This window comes from Chiloscyllium punctatum, chromosome 39, assembly GCF_047496795.1.
Source record: "Chiloscyllium punctatum isolate Juve2018m chromosome 39, sChiPun1.3, whole genome shotgun sequence".
In the NCBI taxonomy this organism is placed as follows: domain Eukaryota; kingdom Metazoa; phylum Chordata; class Chondrichthyes; order Orectolobiformes; family Hemiscylliidae; genus Chiloscyllium; species Chiloscyllium punctatum.
In genome coordinates this window covers 9,599,767-9,621,930 of record NC_092777.1, presented here as the reverse complement: position 1 = coordinate 9,621,930, position 22,164 = coordinate 9,599,767, and the positions used below count along the sequence as shown (strand labels likewise).

The window sequence follows — 22,164 nt, the reverse complement described above, 5'->3', positions numbered from 1 at the left end:
GCATCACACATAATGTGCTGACTACACAGAATGAGTGAAAGTGAAGCAGGTACCTTTATACCAGAATGTCACATTGTGTAACATCATTTGTCTTGCCTGGAGCCTATGTGCTGCCAAATCCACAATGATGTGATTGACTTTGAACTATCTAATGAAATGGCTGAGTGATCCACTTTGTTCAAAGGCAGTTAAGAATGGGCAACACATCTTGGCCACATTCCATGATCTCCGTTCTATTTGTAATCTACCTGACAATGGTTGTTCACCCCATTGAAAGATCAGCTGCCCTCTGGTGCACTGCTTGAAGTCAGCCTGAGAAGTATTCAGGCAAAACTCCTGCAAAATTGACCAAAACAAACTGGTCATTGCGTCTGGAGTCTGAAATACCTCTACCTCACCACATCATGTTTTCTCAAGTCTCAATTCACCAGAGTTTCAGGAGAGGACAAAAAACAGGAATTGCTCCAATGACTCCTTGAAGTATGGTAACATTGACATGAATGACTGGGAGGAGCGTGCTCCCTATTGTTCATCATGGTTACCACTGGACAATCAAACTGCATCACACTTTGTGCCCAAACACCTCAACCATGAGACAGAGTGGTGGCACAGAAGGAAATAAAAGGAAGCAAACCATTTTGTTCACTACCTCATGAGATGGCTGAAATCCACAGCACTCAGTAAACATCGTCCTTAACATATAGAATTGATCACAGGAAACAAAGATGATCAGAGCTTTTGGGACACAGCATAACCACTCATCTTTGTGTTTGTCCTTTCCAATTAAAATTATCATGATGATAAACAGACCATTATGAAGTTTAACATTGTTGTTAGATTGAGAGACTTCCTGCAGTGATGGTGAGCAGTCCAGATACTGTAATACGCTTCATACCTACCTCATCTGGTTCGGGTGAATTTTATCCTAGACTAAATGTTTAACTCACAATGGGGGCCCTTCTGGTACAGTGGTAGTTAGTCTGGAGACCTCTTGACCAGGAGGCCTGGTTCATGTCCGACATGCTGTAGAGAGAATATTTCTGAATAGACCAATTGGAAAGTATCAAATGTTCAACACTCTGGTTCAGGAAGTGTCAGAAATGGATATTACTTTGCCAATATCCTGAGAACATTTTGTTTTTAAAAGAGTTTCCAATGACAAGAAGCCATTTTTAAAGCAACAGGCCATAACCTTTACACTCATTGGAATAAAACCACCGCTGCCCTATGTCCTAACATCAGAACCTGGTCCAATTTAATTTAATTTGACTGCCTATTAGATGTTAAAATTCTGACCTCGCGCTTCCTGCATGACCACAATCTTCCCATCACTAAGATCTCCTGCCGCTGTCTGAAAACACTGTTTGTCTCATGTTTTTGTGATTCCTTTGGCCCATCATTGGCATCAGTCTTCCAGTTCCAAATGCTAAACCTCCCTGGCTTTCTACATTGCTTAAAAAGCTACCGTTGTCACCTCATCTTTGCTTATCTGTTAAGTGTTTCCTTTTCATGTTTTGTATCAATTTGTTGTGAATTCTCTGCTTTGAAGCTCTTTGGTACCTCTGACATTGTTGTAGATGCAGTGCAGTTACGAATGACTGATTTACAGGTAGTCTTGTTTCATGGAACAATTAACAGCTGATTCTGTATTCTTGGTTAGTCTCTTCAGTGATGTCTATGGTGCATCTGAAGCTCTGCTTCTGTTCCTCAGGCTGCGAGTGGCTCCGTACTCCCTTTGCCACCTGTGACACACAGCCGCTGTGCAACACCACAGGAGGTTGCAACAACGGGCATCAATGGTGCCACTTACAGGAAAGGTGTCTGCCCATCACCAGCCCCTGCAGTTCGTATGCATTTGAAAACATCACAACCAACATCCTGCCAATCGCTAACCCTCCCAGATACAAAGGGACACAGCCATATTACTCCCAGGTGGCAGATATAGCAATGATCATCAGCCCTGACCTCAACATTGTACATGTAAATGTGAGTCAGACTATTCTTATTCTGTCCTTTGTTCAAATGGTGTACAATCTGGCAGACAATCTGAAGAACAGCATTGGTTCCACACAAGATGAAGCCATGTTCAGAGTGAGCTCTACTTCTAGTTATCACTAATTTTTCTTTCTTTCCGGTATAGTTCACAAATGAAGCTATTCAAATTGAACACTCTGGTGTTACAGTGACAGATCTATCCCCATCATTCCTGAACCCCAATGTTTTTCAGTGGCAGAACTATCCCCATCAGCACAGCACCCCAATGTTATACAGTGCTAGAGCTGACCTACCAGTACTGTAACTCATTGTTACACAGTGACAGAGTTGCTCCACCAGTACTGTACCTCAGTGTTATACAGTGACAGGCCTGTCCCCACCAGTACTGTACCCCAGTGTTATACAGTGACAGACCTGTCCCCATCAGTACTGTACCCCAGTGTTATACAGTGACAGAGCTGCCAACACCAGTACTGTACCCCAGTGTTATACAGTGACAGACGTGTCTCCACCAGTACTGTACCTCAGTGTTATACAGTGACAGGCCTGTCCCCACCAGTACTGTACCCCAGTGTTATACAGTGACAGGCCTGTCCCCACCAGGACTGTACCCCAGTGTTATACAGTGACAGGCCTGTCCCCACCAGTACTGTACCCCAGTGTTATACAGTGACAGGCCTGTCCCCACCAGTACTGTACCCCAGTGTTATACAGTGACAGACCTGTCCCCACCAGGACTGTACCCCAGTGTTATACAGTGACAGGCCTGTCCCCACCAGGACTGTACCCCAGTGTTATACAGTTCGATTAGATTCCCTACAGTATGGAAACAGGCCTTTCGGCCCAACAAGTTCACACCGACCCTCTGAAGAGTAACCCACCCAGGCCCCTACCCTATATTTACCCCTGACTAATGCACCTAACACTATAGGCAGTTTAGCATGGCCAATTCACCTGAGGAAACCAGAGCACCCAGAGGAAACCCACGCAGACACTGGGAGAATGTGCAAACTCCACACAGACAGTCGCCCGAGACTGGAATCGAACCAGGGACCCTGGTGCTGTGAAGCAGCAGTGCTAACCACTGAGGCACCTTGCCGCCCCAGTGACAGACCTGTCCCCACAGTACTGTACCCCAGTGTTATACAGTGACAGACCTGTCCCCACAGTACTGTACCCCAGTGTTATACAGTGATAAACCTGTCCCCACCTGTACTGTATCCCAGTGTTATACAGTGACAGACCTGTCCCCATCAGTACTGTATCCCAGTGTTATACAGTGACAGACCTGTCCCCACAGTACTGTACCCCAGTGTTATACAGTGACAAACCTGTCCCCACCAGTACTGTACCTCAGTGTTATACAGCGACAGACTTGCCCCACCAGTACTGTACCCCAGTGTTATACAGTGACAGACCTGTCCCCACCAGTACTGTACCCCAGGATTATACAGTGACAGACCTGTCCCCACCAGTACTGTACCCCAGTGCTATGCAGCGACAGAATTGTCCCCACCAGTACTGGAACCCAGTGTCATACAGTGACAGACTTTCCCCACAAGTAGTGTATGTCAGTGTTATACAGGGACAGAAATTGGACTCCTACCTGAACAGGAAGAATGTGCAATGTCATGGGGAAATGGTTCAGTAGGAGAAGGGGAACAACATTTGGTAACTTGCTCCTTCAGAGAGCCTGTACAGGCAAGGTGGGCATTCTGCAGCCTCCCAAGAGACCACCTGCTCTACATGTGTGGTGGAAGTCTACTTTTCTGATTGGGTGAAATTTTTCCGAAATCGATTAGTGTCACATTTCAGTCTGTTGCACTTAACCTATTCCCAATTATGATTGTCTGCACTACAGCACAAGCCAATGATTGCTGTGATTCTGATTGGTTAATTCAGTGTTTGGGTTTGTCCAATGGAAAGCCCAATCCCAACAGTTTTTTTTCTTTTTTTTAGGAGAGATTTGTTAGTGCTACTTGGGAGCCTTTGAACTGGTATGGGTCGTTGGGGTGGGGTGGGGTGGGGTGGGGTGGGGTGTCAATGAGGGGATTCTGAGCAGCAGTGAGAACAGAGAAAAGGCTGAGGATGATTTGGAAGTTAAAGAGAGCAAATTGATTAGATAAGACAGACAAGAGCATGTCACACAATAAGGTAACTCTGAAGAATTAAGCTGCATTTATTTCATCGCAAGAGGTCTGGCAGGTAAGGAGGATGAACTCAGGGCATCCTGAGGGACTGGGATATCATAGCTATTACAGAAACATGGCTGAGGGAGGGATAAGACTGGCAGCTCAATGTTCCAGGGTTTAGGTCCTATAGGAAGCATAGGAAGGGAGGCAAGGGAGGAGGAGGAGTGTATTTTTGATTAGGGAAAACATTATTGCTGTAGAGTGGATATTTCTGGGGAATCATCCAGTGATGCTACATGGGTGGAACTCAGAATTAAGATTAGGAAGATCACCTTGAGAAGGTTGTCCTTCAGGCCACTCAATGGTCAGTGGGAAACGGAGGAACAAATATGTGGAGAAATCTCAGATACGATAGCATTAAGATTCATAAGAATAATAGCATTAATTTGTAGGGGATTTTAACTTTCCAAACATAGACTGGGACTGCTGTAATGTTACGGGCTCAGATGGGGAGGAATTTGTGAAATATGTTAAAGAAAATTTGCTTTATCAACATGTAGATGTACTTACCAGAGAAGTAGCAAAACTTGACCTTCTCTTGGGAAATAAGACAGGCAAGCTAATTGAAGTGTTCTTGGGTGAAATAACTGCACACAGGGCTGCTTCATGTCACCAAATTGTCCTTTATTTATTTGTGCACAGTGGAAATGGCTGTGGCCAGCCAGCTCAGATTCAGTCCTCAACTGAGGAGATTCTAATCTTCCTAATAGTTTCTATTTGGTTAATCCTGCTCAATATTGCTTTTCTCCTGATTGGTTGGATTCTTCTCTGCTCATTCGTTAATATGTTCATGATTGGTGGGTTTGCGTGGAGGTGTTACTGCTTGGTGCTGCTCCTGATTGGCTACTTGCTTGATGACGTAATGGACTGTTGCTCTGTTTCAGGTGATGCTGGGTGACCAGGAAGTTCGTGTTTATCCAGATGATGTGATTGGTTTTCAGCACGATGCAGGTCCAAACTCATTGCTGCATTGCTTGCCCAGCTCAATATCACCATGGCGACAGAGCTACATCAGCCTGGTGCGGCAGGGCTGGCTGGAAAGTTTACTGGTTGGTTTCCAACCTACCTGGCCCAGTCCCAGATGGATTGATAATGTTGTCTGTGATGTGCGTATCCTGTATACAGACCAGCCACAGCCGATTGCTCCCACCCAATCCCTAACCACTGTGCCAGATACCTTCCTGGTAACCCCAGTAAACAGAGTAAGCCCCACAGGGATCAAATGCTGCCCATTGGGCACATGGACAACAATCACTGGCTTACAAATCATCTATCCCTGGCCACATAATGGCACTCTCCTGGTCCCAACTGGCAATGAGATACTCATTGTGATCAAGATTAACTCTGGCAGCAATGCCAGTTCCTGGTGGGGTCCTCCAGTTCGACAATCAGGAGTCTTCTTTGATGCCCACTGTCCATCCAGTCTGCCTCAGTATATGCCAGCCTGCCACAGAGAGACCAGCGATACCTGGTTCTCATATGCCCACTTTACTGTCACCCACCCCAGGATAGAGAGCCTGAATATCACTGTGAGGAATGAGGTCAGTTCCCAGAACATGTCTGTCGAAATCCAGGCCTTCGATGTGATTCAGGGGCTCCAGATCATGCCCAGGAAACCCAGACGCATGCTGGTGGATGTCTCACAGGTACGGGCACCCTCAAAAGCATTTGGAGAACTCACTTTTAGACGAGGCTGTATAAAGAGAGAAGGAAAGATGGCTCAGTCCCAAAATATTTCACCAGTTTCTTTAGTGTAATAAAACATTTCAAAGTGCTTCATTGTGTCCAGAAGAGCTTTTTAAGCCAGCACATAGAAAGTCTTACAGGAGCGGGAATGGTGGTGGACCTAATTTTAGGGAATAAAGCTGAGTAAGTGGTAGATGACCATGTCAGTGATAATGACCATAACAACTCAGTAAGGTTGAAGATTATTATGGATAAGGACAAAGGTGGACCAGAAATAGAGGTTCTGCAATGGGGAGGATGGATTTTAAGACAAGATCCGTCCAAAGTTGGACTGGGAGCTATCACAGGGAAGTCCACATCAGAACAGCAGGAGACATTTAAAATGGTAATAGAGAGAGTGCAGGACCACCGTGTTTTTGTAAAAGTGAAGGGTGGGATCAATCCAGTGAACCCAGAATGTGAAAGGACATACAGGATTTGGATAAAGGGTAAAAGAGTAAAGTGTAGATGCAGAAGGCTTAAATCACAAGATATCCTTTGGAAAGGGCATGGAGTTGCTTAAAAAAAATTAGAGAATGAAGGGGAAACACAAACAAAAGCTGGTGGATACAATTAAGGGAAATTCAGCTGCATTTTACAAGTATATAGGTAGTTGTCCTATAACCCGGTAGTTGCATTCCAGCAAAACCTCAATTCATAGAGAATCGCTTCATAGAAATAATAAAGCCGATGGGAAAAGTGGGGTTAGGGGCAGACCAAGAAAAAATATCACTCACAATCGCTCAAAAATCACCCAAACGTCAAACACAAAGTATAGCATAGCCTAAATGAAGGTTGAAATCATATTTATTAATGAAGCAGAAGTTCATTTAACACAGTATTTCTTTTTAAAAATGTAAGAGAGCTGCCCTGTCACATGCACAGAATACCACAAAGACTCGCGCTGACCTTGTGCATGTGCAGACCGGGACAGAGAATTCAGAGCGGATCTTGGGGCATGTGCAGAATGGCAAGAACATCAGCCTATGAGCAGGATGCGCCGAGATTTCGGCATGCTCATTGGCAAATACACAGAATGAAGCACAATAACCGATCCCTGCTGGGATTACGCTATTGCCAACAGAGGCAAGCATTCTCCAAAATATCATTCCCTAATTCTTCACTGACGTTATGCCAAATTGCAATGCTGAAACACGTGTTACCCCAGAAATACCTGTATTAAGGGCAAGAAAATAATTAGGGAAAGATTAGGGCCCATTAGCGATCAATGTAGAAATGTGTGCGTGGATTCGGAAGACATGTCTGTGATCTGCACTGAGGATTTTGGATTTGTATTCATTGCAGAGAAGGATGATGTAAGTGTAGAAGTCAGGGAGGTTGTGTGTGTTATACTTGAATTAATTAACATTGAGAGACAGGAGATATTAATAGTTTTAGCAACTTCAAAGTGGATAAATACCCAGGCATACTTGAGACATATCCTAGGTGCTATGGGAGGCAAGAGAGGAGATTTCAGGGACTCTGGAATTCATTTTCAAATCTTCTCTGACCAAAAAAGAGCTGCTAAAGGACTGAAGGACAGCTAATCACAGAAGTGTTACATTGTAAAAAGACGCCATTCAGCCCATTGTACCTATGCCAACTTCTTAACTGAGCATCACTACAAGTGCCAATCACCTACCTCTTCCCCCATACCATTGTCGTTATTTTTATCCAAATAATCATCCAATCATCGATTGAATGCCTCCACAACATTTCCAAGCAGTGCATTCCATACCCTAACTACTCGTTATATGAAAACGTTTTTCATCATTCCACCCTTGATTCTTCTGTAAATCATTTTAAACTAGTAACATTATTCAAGAATGGTGGTAAGGATAAACCTGAAAACCATGATAGGAAATCAATTGGAAGACAGCCTGACTGACAGATTTAGTCTCCACTTGGGGAGGCAACAATTAATCCGAGATAGTCATCATGGAGTTATCAAGGGGAGAACATGTCTAACAAATTTGATTGAATTTCTTGAGGAAATGGCTTGGTGTGTGGATGAGGATAGTGCATTTGAATAGTCCACATGAACCTTATTAAGGCTTGTGACAAGATCTTACATGGCAAACAGGTTAAGAAGCTAAGAGTCCAGGGATTCAGACGATTTGGCAAATTGGGTCCAAAATTGGCTCAGTGGCAGGAAACACTCATTGAAGAATGTTTTTGACATTGAAAGTCTATGTCCAGTGGGGTTCCACAGGGTTTAGTGCAAGGTCAATTGCTGTTTCTATTGTACATTAGTGGTGTAGACATGAATGCAGAAGGTATACTTTGTAAGTTTGCAGTTGACATGGAAATTAGTAGTGTGGTAAATAGCAAGGAGGAAAGTCTTTGATTGCAAAATTATATAGGTGGGTTGGTTAGATAGGCAGAACAGTGACAGATGAAACTTAATTCTGAAAAGTATGAGGTGATGCATTTTGGGAGAACCTACAAAGCAAAGGAATAGATGTTAAATGGGGACCCAAAGAGGGACCTTGAAGATTGAAGGACAGGTACATAAGGCAGTTAAGGAGGCAACTGGGTCATTTGCTGTTAGTAGTCAAAATACTAGAGCAGAGAGGTTATCATGGGGCTGTGTATATTGTTAGTTTAGGCCACAGTTGAAGTTCTGGTTGCTACAGTATAGGAAGGATGTGATCGCACTGGAGAGGGTGCAGAGGAGATTCACTAGAATGTTGCCTGTGTTACAACATGGCAGTGAACGCCTCTGTTAATTAAAATCCAAACACCCAGAAAAGTTTGCTTCACCTCATAATTTTTTAAAATGTGAGGGAGTGAAAGGGCAGTCCTAATTTCCACTATGTAAACAAATGTAACAATTTCTTTTCCTAACTGTAATAGTGAACACAAAACAAAACAATTAACAAACTGAACGCTCTTTCCCTTAACTGAATTATTAACATGCTATTCCAATTATTAAACATTACATTAATTTAATGTAATCTCAATCCAAACAGTCTCTGTCTTCTCCACTGTCTTCAATCTTCCATCTACTGATCTCCCTGGGCTGTCTTCTTTCTTTTTACACGAGTATGTTTTACTCATGAAGGTACCTATTTGGTAGAGAGTATATCCTAAAATCTTTGAGAGCAAGATGTTAGATGGGCAGTTAGCTCCCTGGCTCCACGGCAGCTGCTCTGCTCAATTTTCAAAATGTCCATATTTCTTATACCCCCATCATTCCTGGTCATTGGTCCGATGTTGTCAAGCTGGGATCTTGGGTTCATGTCACACTACAGGTGACCCCACTGCACTATACACTCTCACACACACACTCACACTAGCACACATACACACACATGCTCTCTCACGCACACATATAAGTCTATGGGGTGAATTTGCAGTTGCAATTTGTATTTGCAGATATATTCTATTTTGTTCAAAAAGCACACAATCGTTAGGCAGTCAGTCCATGTGACATTTTATTGATTCCTACTTTTGAAATTGAACCAGTCTGACTCAAGATTGGGATAGAGACAGACTCCAACCTCATACCTTTAATGCATTGTCTGGGCTGAGGTGTCACCTTTTTGTTATAAAACCTTAAATTATCTCAGGACTGTGACTTGAAAGAAGTTCTGGAGGTTACATATTACACAATAGGTTGCATCAGTTGTATGAACTTTGATCTTTTACTATAAATTCTGTGTCCTATGTTCCTGCCCCACTAGCTACCTGATGAAGGAGGAGCACTCCGAAAGCTTGTACTTTCAAATAGACCTGTTGGACTATAACCTGATGTTGTGCAATTTTTAACCTTGTCCACCCCAATCCAATACAACACCTCCACATTAGTTCTTCCAGTGATTAAAATATTGACTTGGTAAATCTGGGCTCTTTCTAATCCACTTATAATTTGACCCATGGCACTTTGGAGAATCGCAGATGCAGATGTGGTTCCAAATGGATGTCTCTTGTACTTGAGTACAGGTAGTTCTCCTATAAAGCGCATTTATTAAATGCAATTTGGTTGTAATGCAATTTGTGAATCGTGACTTTTTTTATGAAGCAAATTCCCATTGACTGTTACTTGGTTCCATCCCCGGCATTAGCTGACCAACAAGACCCAGCCTCAGGATCCTCTGTCTGAAAAATGCAAATTCAGTCTGTTCAGCTAAAGCAGGAATGCAATCAGCTCTGCAAACCTTTAAACTTAGCTTGAAATTGGGAATTGTAGTCTACATTTAGGAACTTTATTTCAAAGGGGAGGAATCTTTAAGAGGACTGGACTTCTGTGTCGGCATCACATGGTCAGTCGGTTCATGCGCTTTCTGGTGAGGGGTTTCATGAAAGGTACAGTGCTGTAGTAAGTGATTTTAATGTTTACTGTATTATTTCATTAAAATATTATTTAAGGATTTACTTAAACTGTGCTATCATTTGTGTTAGGCTAACTACAATTTTTGTTTTGATATTTTTGGTGGTTCACCCCAACCCTATTTTTCCCATAGGCCCCATTATTTATATTGCATGATTTTCTATAACACGGTGTCACATGGGAATGCAACTGTCACGTTATAGGAGAATTACCTGTAGTACTTTCGGTGTTACTAGCATCAAGTATTTCTGTGACTCAGGGTCTACATTCATTTGGAGGCAGGCTTGATTAAGGTCAGTTTTACCAAAATGCTGATCTTCAGCTCGTCCAGCAAATAGATAATTGATTAATGACAAAGGGTACTGCTCAGCACACAGTACCAGATTATCATCGACCTGTTAAATCAAGATGAGTTAACAATCCATGTTCCATCATCACTGTTATGAGAGGTGGGGCCTAATCACTTTCAATTACAGGTTCAAGTACTCCCATCTTGATCACCCTCTTTAATTCTGCCTCGACATTTGGTCTGATTGCATAAGACTTTGATCTCATCTTGGAACAATTTGCTTGACTTTCATCCTAGATTTTCAATTTGACACAGATATTTTCCATGTTTCTCAGATCCCCAATGAAAATAATGGCATGTTTCTTCAGAATTTGTGACATGTAAGCCTCATAATCTGACAATTACATGAGCCTAGTTGAGTTTAATTTTTTCTTAAACACATTCTTCTTAAAAAAGCTGCAAGATTTCCTTTGACAGCATGTTAGTACAAATTTCAGACGGACTGAATAACTGAAAATTACACAACCTCTTAAAGGCACCTACTTTGTCTATGTGTAATGTGTCTCAGTTGCTTCTGGTACCTGAAAGGGTGTATTAATGAAACTGCTAATCAGGTGTCAACCTTCATTCATACTGGATTAGCATTAAGTAAGGGAGTGACCAGCATTGGTTAGTGTCACTGTTAATAATAGCTTCTCTTCAGACTAACGTCTCAGTTTTTCTTAAGCTTACTTAAGATTGAGGAAGCAAGGATGCTTAGAGGATTGCCAGGTAGCTAGGAAAATGGACTGAGGAGAGCCAGGAGGGGGCATGAAAAAGCCATGGCGGGAAGGATTAGGGAAAACCCAAAGGCGTTCTACACGTACGTGAGGAATAAGAGACTGATCAGGGAGAAGGTAGGGCCAATAGGGATAGTGGAGGAAACTTGCATCTGGAGGTCTGAAGAGGTCCTAAATGAGTTTCTTTGCTTCAGTATTCACTAGACAATATTCACTATACTGGTGATAGTGAGAACCCCATGGAATAGGCTAATAGACTTGAACAGATTGATATTAAGGAAGTTATGATGTTGGAAATTCTGGGAAGCATCAAGATAGATAAGTCTCCAGGACTGGATCAAATATATCCAAGGTTACTACGGGAAGCGAGGAGTGAGATTGCTGTGCCTCTGGTGATGACTTTTGCTCCTCACTCTCCACGGGAGTAGCACCAGCTGAATGGAGGGTGGCAAATGATGTTCCTCTGTTCAAGAAAAGGAATAGAGAAATCCCTGGGAATTACAGACCAGTCTTAACATCTGTGGTAAGACTGGAAAAGATTCTGAGAGATAAGATTTATGACTATTTGGAAAACGCAGTTTGATTAGAGATAGTCAGCACGGCCTTGTTAGGGGCAAGTCATGCCTCCCAAGTCTTATTGAGATCTTTGAGGATGTGACAAGAAAAGTTGACAAAGATCGAGCAGTGGTTGTGGTGTATATGGATTTCAGTAAGGCATTTGCTCAGGTTCCCCATGGCAGGCTCATTCAGAAAGTTAGGAGGCATGGGATACAGGGAAATTTGGCTGTCTGGATACAGAATTGTCTGGCCAAAAGAAGACAGTGAATGGTAGTGGATGGAAATTATTCTGCCTGGAGGTTAGTTACCAGTGGTGTCCTGAAGGGATCTGTTCTTGGGCCTCTGCTCTTTGTAGTTTATATAAATGACTTGAATGAAGAAGTTGAAGGGTGGGTTAGTAAGTTTGCCGATGACACAAAAGTCAGGTGTGTTATAGAAGTGTTGAGGGCAGGATCAATAAGACATTGACAGCATGCAGAGCTGAAAAAAGGCAGATGGAATTAAACCTGGATAAATGTGAAGTGATTCATTTTGTAAGGTCAAATTTGAATGCTGAATACAAGGTTAAAAACAGGTTTCTTGGCAGTGTGGAGGAACAGTGGGATCTTGGGGTCCATGTACATAAATCCCTCAGAGTTGCCACCCAAGGTGATAGGGTTGTTATGAAGGCAGATGGTGTTTTGACTTTCATTAACAGGGGGATTGAGTTTAAGAGCCCCAAGGTTTTACTGCAGCTGTATAAAACCTGGTTAGACCACACTTGGAATATTGTATCCATTTCTTATAGCTTCATTATAGGAAAGATGTAGATGCTTTTGAGAGGGTGCAGAGGAGATTTACCAGGATGCTGCCTGGATTGGAGGACTTGACTTATGAAGAGAGGTTGACTGAGCTCATGCTTTTCACACTGGAGAGAAGAAGGAAGAGAGGTCACTTGATAGAGGTGTACAAGGTAATGGGAGGCATACATAGAGTAGATAGCCAGAGACTTTTCCCCAGGTGTTGTGGTTCTGTTCGCCGAGCTGGGAATTTGTCTTGCAAACGTTTCATCCCCTGTCTAGGTGACATCCTCAATGCTTGGGAGCCTCCTGTGAAGCGCTTCTGTGCTGTTTTCTCCGGTATTTATAGTGGCCTGCTGCTTCCGGTTGTCAGTTTGAGCTGTACACTGTACCAATCTTCTACCAAACTTTGAACTTTTCCCCAGGGCAGAAATGGTAGTCATGAGAGGTCATAATTTGAAGGTGAATGGAGGAAGGTATAGCGGAGATGTCAGATGTAGGTTCTTTAGGTAGGAGTAGGGGCGGCACGGTGGCTCAGTGGTTAGCACTGTTGCCTCAAAGCACCAGGGTCCCAAGTTCGATTCCAGTCTTGAGCGACTGTCTGTGTGGAGTTTGCACATTCTCCCCGTGTCTGCGTGGGTTTCTTCTGGGTGCTCCGGTTTCCTCCCATAGTCCAAAGATGTGCAGGTCAGGTGAATTGGCCATGCTAAATTGCCCATAGTATTAGGTGTACTAGTCAGAGGGAAATGGGTCTGGATGGGTTACTCTTCAGAGGGTCGGTGTGGGCTTGTTGGGCCGAAGGGCCTGTTTCCACACTGTAGGGAATCTTAAAAAAAAATCTTTACGCAGAGAGTGGTGGGTGTGTGGAATGCACTGCCAGTGGTAGTGAAGTCAGAGACATTAGGGACATTTAACCAACTGCTGGACAAGCACATGGTCGGCAATAAATGGAAGGATGTGGAGGTTAGGTTGATAGTAGCTTAAGATAAATGCTTGACACAACATCATGGGCCGAAGTGCCTATATTGTTCCACGTTCTTTGTTCTATGCCCCTTTTGTACCGTGTGGATGTTCTTCGGTTTCTGTACTTTGGCTATATACTTTGTTTCTGTGTCTTCCTCAAACATGCCTGTTTAATGTGCTCATTTTTGCTGCAGTTTCTGAATACAGCTTCTTTATAACAGTTTTCCATGTCGTTAAGTTATTCTAAGTTCTTCCTTCTTTTGTAATATTTTTACTATAGTGTTTAAGTAAATGGTGTTTTGCTCCACATATTGTTTGACCAGTTGCATTGCATCTGCAACATGGCACTTTACATTTGCTTTAACAATTAGTAAAAGTTAGGGTCCAGGCTGTTTCTTAAAATATTTTGAGGGGGCTCTGATCTGGGCTATAACAGAAGGAAAGATACAGAGGTATACGGGCCAAGCGCAGAAAAATGGGACTAGTTCAGATTAGGAAACCTGGTCAGCACGAATGAGTTGGGCTGAAGGGCCTGTTTCTACACTCTATTAATCTGTGACACTGGGCAGGTCGTGAAGTGGATTTTTTGATGTGATTTCATTCCCATGGTTGAAAAGTAAAGTAGAGGATTTCTCAGGAGGTCAGTGGGAAGGGGATGTGATCTGGCCGCACAACTAAAGTGATGAGCAGAGGACCCCGTCTAATTCATTACTTTCAGTGACAAGCCTTTCTTTACAGATATTTTCAGCACAGGTTACTCATGGCACCTCTGTCCATTTCACCTGGGTGATTGACAACCTTGCACTGTTTGCCTACAGTGGACAAATCTACAAGGTGATCTTCAAACGACCAGCAACCTATAGGCTCAAGGTCAGTGTGACAAATGGAGCACCCTGTTGCTATCCCTGGCTTGGTGCCAGGAGGGACCTCTTCACACCCATTGAGGCCTGCTTCCTTCATGGGTTGAGAAACATTACCATGTCAGGCCTGCGTAATTCATTATCCCAGGAAAAGATTCAATCTCTACATGCAATCATTTTGTTTCCGTCTCTGCTGTCTCTCTCCCTTTCATGATTAATGACCCCTCTTTCTGACAGTTTTGCCTCCTGCCTCCCAATTTCTGCTGTTAGGTCAATAGATTGTATTAAACTAATCAATGTTACTGTTTCAATTGAGTGACGATATCCTCTCATTCTTAGATCTTTTGTTTGTTGCTTCTGAGCATGAATCCTATTTTGTGTTTGACTCTGCCTCCAGTAAGCAGTCTCGTCACTTTGATGGGCAGTACACTGACTCGGTAGTTAGCACTGCTGCCTCACAGTTCCAGGGACTCTGGTTCAATTCCACCCTTGGGTGACTGTGTGAAGTTTGCACATTCTGTCCATGTCTGTATGAGTTCCCTCCAAGTGCTCCTGTTTCCTCTTACTTTCCAGAGATGTGCAGGTTAAGTGGATTTGCCATGCTAAATTGGCCACAGTGCCCAGGTATGTGCAGGCTAGGATTCGCCATGGGAAATGCAGATTATTGGGTAGGAGGGTGGGTCTGGTGGGATGCTATTCAGAGGCTGGTATGAAGTCAATGGACAGAATGGCCAGCATCCACACTGTAGAGATTCTATAATTCTATGATAATTAGTTGTTTGCAGAGCCAGTCCTTCATTTCCATTGCCCAGATGTGCTCCAGAAACTAGTATGAGTCTGACTGCCCTTTACTTGCTGTTGTCCTTCATTGAAACTTTGGTCCTCAGACATGCCTCCCAACTGAACTCCTCAGTTTCACTCCAGCCTGTAACTGTACCATTACAGTTATCTGTTATTCTATATCACAACCCTGTGAACACTTCGAATACACTCCGATAACACTTCAATCGCAGTTCAGGTATCCATTATTCTGTATTGAAATCCTGTAAGCATATTGTTGTGGCAGATTATTGTACAAAATAATGCCAGGAGACTTGAGTACAGGTGAACAATTGTTTATTCCACCAACATATTGACAGAGGACTCTGAAATAGAGCTTTGCCCTCAATTTCAATATTTATACATTGTACACCACGGAGATAGTAAAGTACCATTTCAGCATTTAAGTAGCGCATTTCTCACACTTTCCAAAATAGCAGGGACACCTAATAGTCCTCGTTCTATCCATTTCCCCTCTGCTCCCATTTCCTTTCTCGAGCCTGTGCTGTTGTCACAGCCCGATGGTTCTGTCTGCTGGCACTTTATTCAGCATGGCATGGTGTGATCCACATTCCAGCACCAGAAAAACTCAAGGGTTGTTGCAAGTTCAGCAATATTGCACTTTTGCAGGATTCTGTGTGTCAGCTACATCAGTTTAATTCAGAAACCTTTTAAATCCAGGAAAATAGGAATCAGTTAACAATATAAATAAATCCCTGTTATTAAACTAATGGAATTCACTAATCCTTTCCAATATAATTGCTTAACTCACTTAACCCCAATTAAGACTTTTTTTATTTATCATAATCATTCCTTCCCTCGGTGAATTGTTGTTGGGGTAAACTACATCCACATTTTCCCCTCTATAATGTGAAGACTGGTTCTGCTGGGCTGGGTGAATGTCACAAGTGTGAGGCCCACAAGTCTTGTAGACAGGTCAGCTCCCTGTTATGGAACAAGAGACAGAGGTTCCCCTTGTCCCCATCCTACCTAAAGCTACCATCTATCAAAATTGTGGGGAGGCAGTAGTCTATTGGTATTATTGCTATACTATTTATCCAGAGTTCCAGAGTCCAAATCCAGCAGTGAATTCATTAAATAAAATAGGAAATAAGAGACTAATCATTGAATCCCTACAGTGTGGAAGCAGGCCATTCGGCCCATTGAGTCCATACCAACCCTCTGAAGACCATTCCATCCAGACCTCAACCCCATATCCTATTCCTGTAATCCTGCATTTCTCATGGTCAAGCCTGCATATCCCTGGACACTGGTCAATTTCCCATGGCCAATCCACCTAACCTGCACATCTTTGGATTGTGGGAGGAAACCAGAGCACCCAGAGGAAATCTACACAGACATGGGGAGAATGTGCAAACTCTACACAGACAGTCGTCAGAGTGTGGAATCGAACCCAGGTCCCTGGAGCTGGGAGGCAGCAGTGCTTAACCCCCTCTGTGCCGCCCTGATGATGATCATGAAGCCATTGTCAGAAAAAGGCCATCTGGTTCATTCATGTTCTTTAGGTAAAGAATTCTGCCAGATTCTGGATTAGTGGTGCTGGAAGAGCACAGCAGTTCAGGCAGCATCCTGATGAAGGGTTTTTACCCGAAACGTCGATTTCGAAGCTCCTTGGATGCTGCCTGAACTGCTGTGCTCTTCCAGCACCACTAATCCAGAATCTGGTTTCCAGCATCTGCAGTCATTGTTTTTACCTCAAAGAATTCTGCCATCCTTACCTGGTCTGACCCAAATGTGACTCCAGAGGCACAGCAATCTGGTTGACTCTTAACTATCCTCTGGGCAATTAGGAATGTGAAATAAATGCTGGCCTGACCAGTGACGCCTACATTCTAAACCTGAATAAACAATAAGATCTGTATTGCCACTGTACTAAGATGGGTCAGGAGTGAGGCTGACAATATGTAACTCTCCCTAATTGTGTGGATTCATGTACAAGTCAAGTTTAGCCTCTTCCCGTCACCTATGATCTATCAGAAATCTGTCAGAAGTCCCTGAGATGAAGGTTGTGTGAAGTAGCAGTGAGTACAGATTCACTGGCAACTGTGTCTCCCAGTGAACTTGCTCCCAGCTGGCTCAGGTGACAGAACACAGCAGCTCCCTGAGTGACTGAGCAGCTCTTTTCAGGACTCCAGTGCTCAGCACCCTCATATGGGCAAAAGGCTAGAAAAGCTGCCCCAAAGTGTCTGCTTTACCTCCCTGGTTGGCAGCACACGGATCCAATCAATGTGGTCCCTAAGTGATCTCGGAACAGAAACTATGGTGACTTTGATCACCATTACGTGTGTTTGGTCCTGAAATACTCTCAGAGAACCGGCAGAAGAACTGCTATTGATAGCAGAGAGCCACCTTGTTCTAAATCGTGGCCCTCAGTGAGGAGTCAGCCCAAGGCAAGCGGTGCACTGTGCATTCTTTTAGCATAGTCATGGAAAAGAAAGAATTAAGAGTAGCATTATTTGTCATTTCTACCACATACAACTGACACAGGAAAAATGAGGCAGTGTTCCTCCAGGACCAAGTGTGCTACATGGACAGCACCACCTACACAATCGTACGCAGGGGCAGCGTAAAGTGCATAAGAAGTGCAAAACACGCAAGACAGCACAGTAATTCCTGACACATCAAGGCAATAGGCACAGTGGTGTACAAATGACAGTGTAATAAAGAATGTTAATTAATAAAGCAACACCAAGTTGGTGTAGGTCTTACTGCCAGTCATCTGATCAGTAAATCACTTCCATAGGGTATTAACAATCATCTGATCACACGTAAACCCACCTTTCATAGTAACACACAAGCAACCCTCATTAGTTCGGAAGCACAATAAATAGGTGCTGGAGTCAGGTATTTGGCCTTTCAAGCCTATACCACTGTTCAATATGGTCATGCAATTGCAGTATCCCATTCCTGCTTGCTGTCCATAGTCTTGATCCCTTTAGCCACAAGAGCCATGCCTAGTTCCCTCTTGAATCTATCTAATGAACTGGGCCCATTAGCCTCCTGTGAGAGAGAATTCCACAGGTTCACAACCTTTGGAGTGAAGAAATTCTTCCTTATCTCAGCCCTGAATGGCTTACCTCTTATTCTTAGACAGTGGCCCCTAGCTCTGGACATCCCCAACATCAGGAACATTCTTCCCACATCTAGCCTGTCCAGTCAAGAACAAAGAAAGGAACAAAGAACATTACAGCACAGGAACAGGCCCTTCAGCCCTCTTAGCCTGCGCCGATCCAGATCCTCCATCTAACCCTGTCACCTATTTTCTAAGGATCTGCTCCCTACCCATTCATGTATCTGTCTAGATACATCTTAAATGATGCTGTCGTGCCTGTCTCTACCACCTCCGCTGGCAACATGTTCCAGGCACTCACATAAAGAACTTTCCATACATATCTCCCTTAACCTTCTCCCCCTCACCTTGTATAGGATTTTATATGTTCCCATCAGGGTTTTATCAATGTGATCCCCCCCTCATTCTTCTAAATTCCAGCAAGTACAAGCCCAGTCGATGTGTCTTCTGTCATATGTTAGTGTGTATGTATCCCCCCACCGTGCACTTTTGAGAAACCATTGAAATTCCTCGATTAGATTCCAGCCTGTAACTTAGTCACAAGTATCCATTACATTAACTCCCCCAAACCTCTTTCCTGGATCCTAGCCTGTAACATTTTACTGTGCTTTTTTTTACAGTTAATGGCAGTGAATCCTGTGAGCAAGCAGAGCATAGAAACTGAGTTAGTAGCTGACACCATGCACCCTCTAACAGAGCCACAGTTTATTCATTTGTCCAGCATGCTTCTTGTTGACACACCTCATAAATTCACCTTCAGGATCACGGTGGATAGCTTAGCAGAGGTCACATTCCGGTGAGTGGTATCTACACCATATTTTGGCATTGTGTGTATTTCTGCGTCTGTGTAGCTATGCATGAATGTTTGCATGTGTTAGCTATATGGATTTTTGTGTGTGCGTTCATATGCAGGTGCTTGCATGTATGTGTATATGTGTGTAACCTGCTCCGCCACTCAGTTAGATCATTGCTGATCTTTTATATCAACACCACTTCCTTGCACTATCCCCACGCTATCCCGAAATCCTTTGATATCATTAGTCTTCAAGAATCCTATCAATTCCTGTCCTGAATTTGCTCATTGGTTCAGCTTGCACAACCCTTCAAGTAATGAAATTCCTTTTTGTCTCAGTCCTAAATACCTGATCACTTTATCCTAAGATCACCAGTCAGGATTAAAAAACTACCCATGTCCACTCTGTTGCACATTGTAAAAATGTTGTAAGTTCAAGTTCACCATCTGACTAGGTTGATTAGGAAAATATCTATACGCAATCACCCTGCTATTCTTAAAATACAGATCGAATCTTTCCTTATGAACCAATCTTACCATCGAGTGAATTAATTTGCCGAACTTGTGTTCCTCAAACTACTAACTATATTTGTCATTTGTTAGATAAGGAGATCAAAACTGTACTCAGTGCTCCAGATACATTCTCACTAAGGCTGTATGCAACTGTAGAAAGTGAGGACTGCGGATACTGGAGATCAGCTGGAAAAGCACAGCAGCTCAGGCAGCATCTGAGGAGCAGGAGAATCGATGTTTTGGGCATAAGCCCTTCATCAGGAAACCTGACAGGCTGCTGCCTGACCTGCTGTGCTTTTCCAGCACCACACCCTTGACTCTGTATACAACTGCAGCAAGACACCTTTGCTCCTATACTCATGCTACAGTTTAATACTGTCACACGTACAAACGCCCTCAGGGAAGGTGGAGTTGAGAGAATAGTTCACTCTTCCTGGTAATAATCAAAAGATCATCCACCAATGTTGTTTCAGGATTTTCTTGAAAAAAATGATTTTCTGCAGGTAGTCACATTTATAGTCATATCATCAGGAGGTCAGTTTGCTGTATTAATGGCTTCATTATATCATTGACCTCATGATGATACAGTCAGTTCTTAAGGCATAAATGTTGCTATCCTTCCTCCTTGTGCTGTGCCTTTCTGCAGATGTTTAAAGAATAATTAGGGAGACAAAAATGGTTGCCCTGCATTGATTTGATTTAATTCATTATTGTCACATGTACTGAGATATCATGAAAAGTATTGTTTTGTGTGCTATCCAGACAAATCATTCTTTATATAAGCACTGCGGCCTTACAGCGCCAGGGACTCAGATTTGACTCCAGCCTTGCGTGGCTGTCTGTATGGAGTTTGCACATTGTCTGCAGTGGGTTTCCTCCGGATGCTCTGGTTTCCTCCCACAGTCCGAAGATGTACAGGTTAGGTGAATTGGCCAAGCTAAATTGCCCATAATGTTCAGGGATGTGTAGGTTCGGTGCATTAGTCAGGGGAAATGTAGAACAATAGAGTTGGGGAATAGGTCTGGGTGGGTTACTCTTTGGAGAGTTGGTATGGACTTGTTGGGCCAAATGCCTGTTTCCATACTGTAGGGATTCAGTGATTCTACATCAGGGTAATAGAACAGAATACAGAATGTAGTGTTACAGCTACAGAGAAGGTGCAGAGAAAGATCAACTCTAATATATGAGGGATTGGTTTATAAGTCTGATAACAGCAGGGAAAAAAAGCTGTTCTTAAATCTGTTGGTATGTGTTTTCAAACTTTTGTATATTCTGATGGAAGAGGGTGAAAGAGCATATAATTGGGGTGGCAAGTGTATTAGATCATGCTGTCTGCCTTCCCTTGGAAGTGGGAAGTATAGACAGAGCCAATGGAAGGAATGCTGGTTTTGTGATGGATTGGGCTGCATTCATGACTCTCAAATTTCTTGCGGTCTTGGGTCTGTGGGTTTTCATAGTTCTGTTTCCCCAAATATTGCCCTTTTGAAACAGTGAGGCAGTGTTGAATTATCTGATCAAGTCAGATCACCTTGGACAACCACATTTTGCAGTACATCATTGTCTATTATGAAACATCAGTTCCAAAGGATTCCATACTAAGTATAGATCATGTTTTGAATATGAAATGCTTTTGCTGCATGTGGCAATGGTTGGATGGTTGAGAATGGGTGTTTTAAATATGTTGGTGAAGTTAGCAATCTGTATGTGTTCTCTGTTCAGTTACTTTGCATTGTTCTTAATCAGGTGGAGCTTTGGAGATGCGACTACCACAATAATGCATTCCAAATGTCCTCCACACAACGCTTATCTGTCTGAGCCAGACCCAAGGACCATGACCGTCATAGTGCAAGATCAAATGACCTGGGCATACTCTCAGCCTGGTAATGATACAGCTCGAAAATATCCTTTCATCAGGAATGAAGGCAGGGAGCCTCCGGGGTGGAGAGATAAATGGGAGGGGGGGGGGTTGGGAAGCTGGGGAGAAAGTAGCAAAGACTACAATATGTGGGTGGGGGTGGAGATGAAGGTGATCGGTTAAAGTTCTCCTCTACATTGGGAAAACTGGACGTCTTCTTGCAGAGCACTTTAGGGAACATCTCCGAGACACCCGCACCAATCAACCCCACTGCCCCGTGGCCCAACATTTCAACTTCCACTCTGCCAAGGACATGCAGGTCCTGGGCCTCCTCCACTGCCACTCCCTCACCACCTGACGCCTGGAGGAAGAACGCCTCATCTTCCACATCGGAACACTTCAACCCCAGGGCATCAATGTGGACTTCACCAGTTTCCTCATTTCCCCTTCCCCCACCTTACCCCCATTCCAACCTTCCAGCTCAGCACCATCCTCATGACCTGTCCTACCTGCCAATCTTCTTTCCCACCTGTCCACTCCACCCTCGTCTCTGACCTATCACCTTCATCCCCACCCCACCCACCTATTGTATTCTTTGCTACCTTCTCCCCAGCCCCACC

At 43.5% G+C, this 22,164-nt stretch overlaps 1 protein-coding gene across 4 annotated transcripts in view; it reads left to right on the top strand.

Moving 5' to 3' along the window:
• pkd1b (polycystic kidney disease 1b) overlaps nt 1–22,164 on the top strand; it is a 243,206-nt gene that overhangs the window by 36,954 nt on the left and 184,088 nt on the right. For all 4 annotated transcript variants that reach the window (XM_072558141.1, XM_072558142.1, XM_072558140.1 and 1 more), the window contains exons 6-10: nt 1,712–1,986; nt 5,072–5,833; nt 14,352–14,483; nt 19,004–19,179; nt 21,433–21,569. In XM_072558141.1, the coding sequence (XP_072414242.1) occupies nt 1,712–1,986; nt 5,072–5,833; nt 14,352–14,483; nt 19,004–19,179; nt 21,433–21,569 (1,482 nt within the window). The remainder of the gene's footprint in view (nt 1–1,711; nt 1,987–5,071; nt 5,834–14,351; nt 14,484–19,003; nt 19,180–21,432; nt 21,570–22,164) is intronic.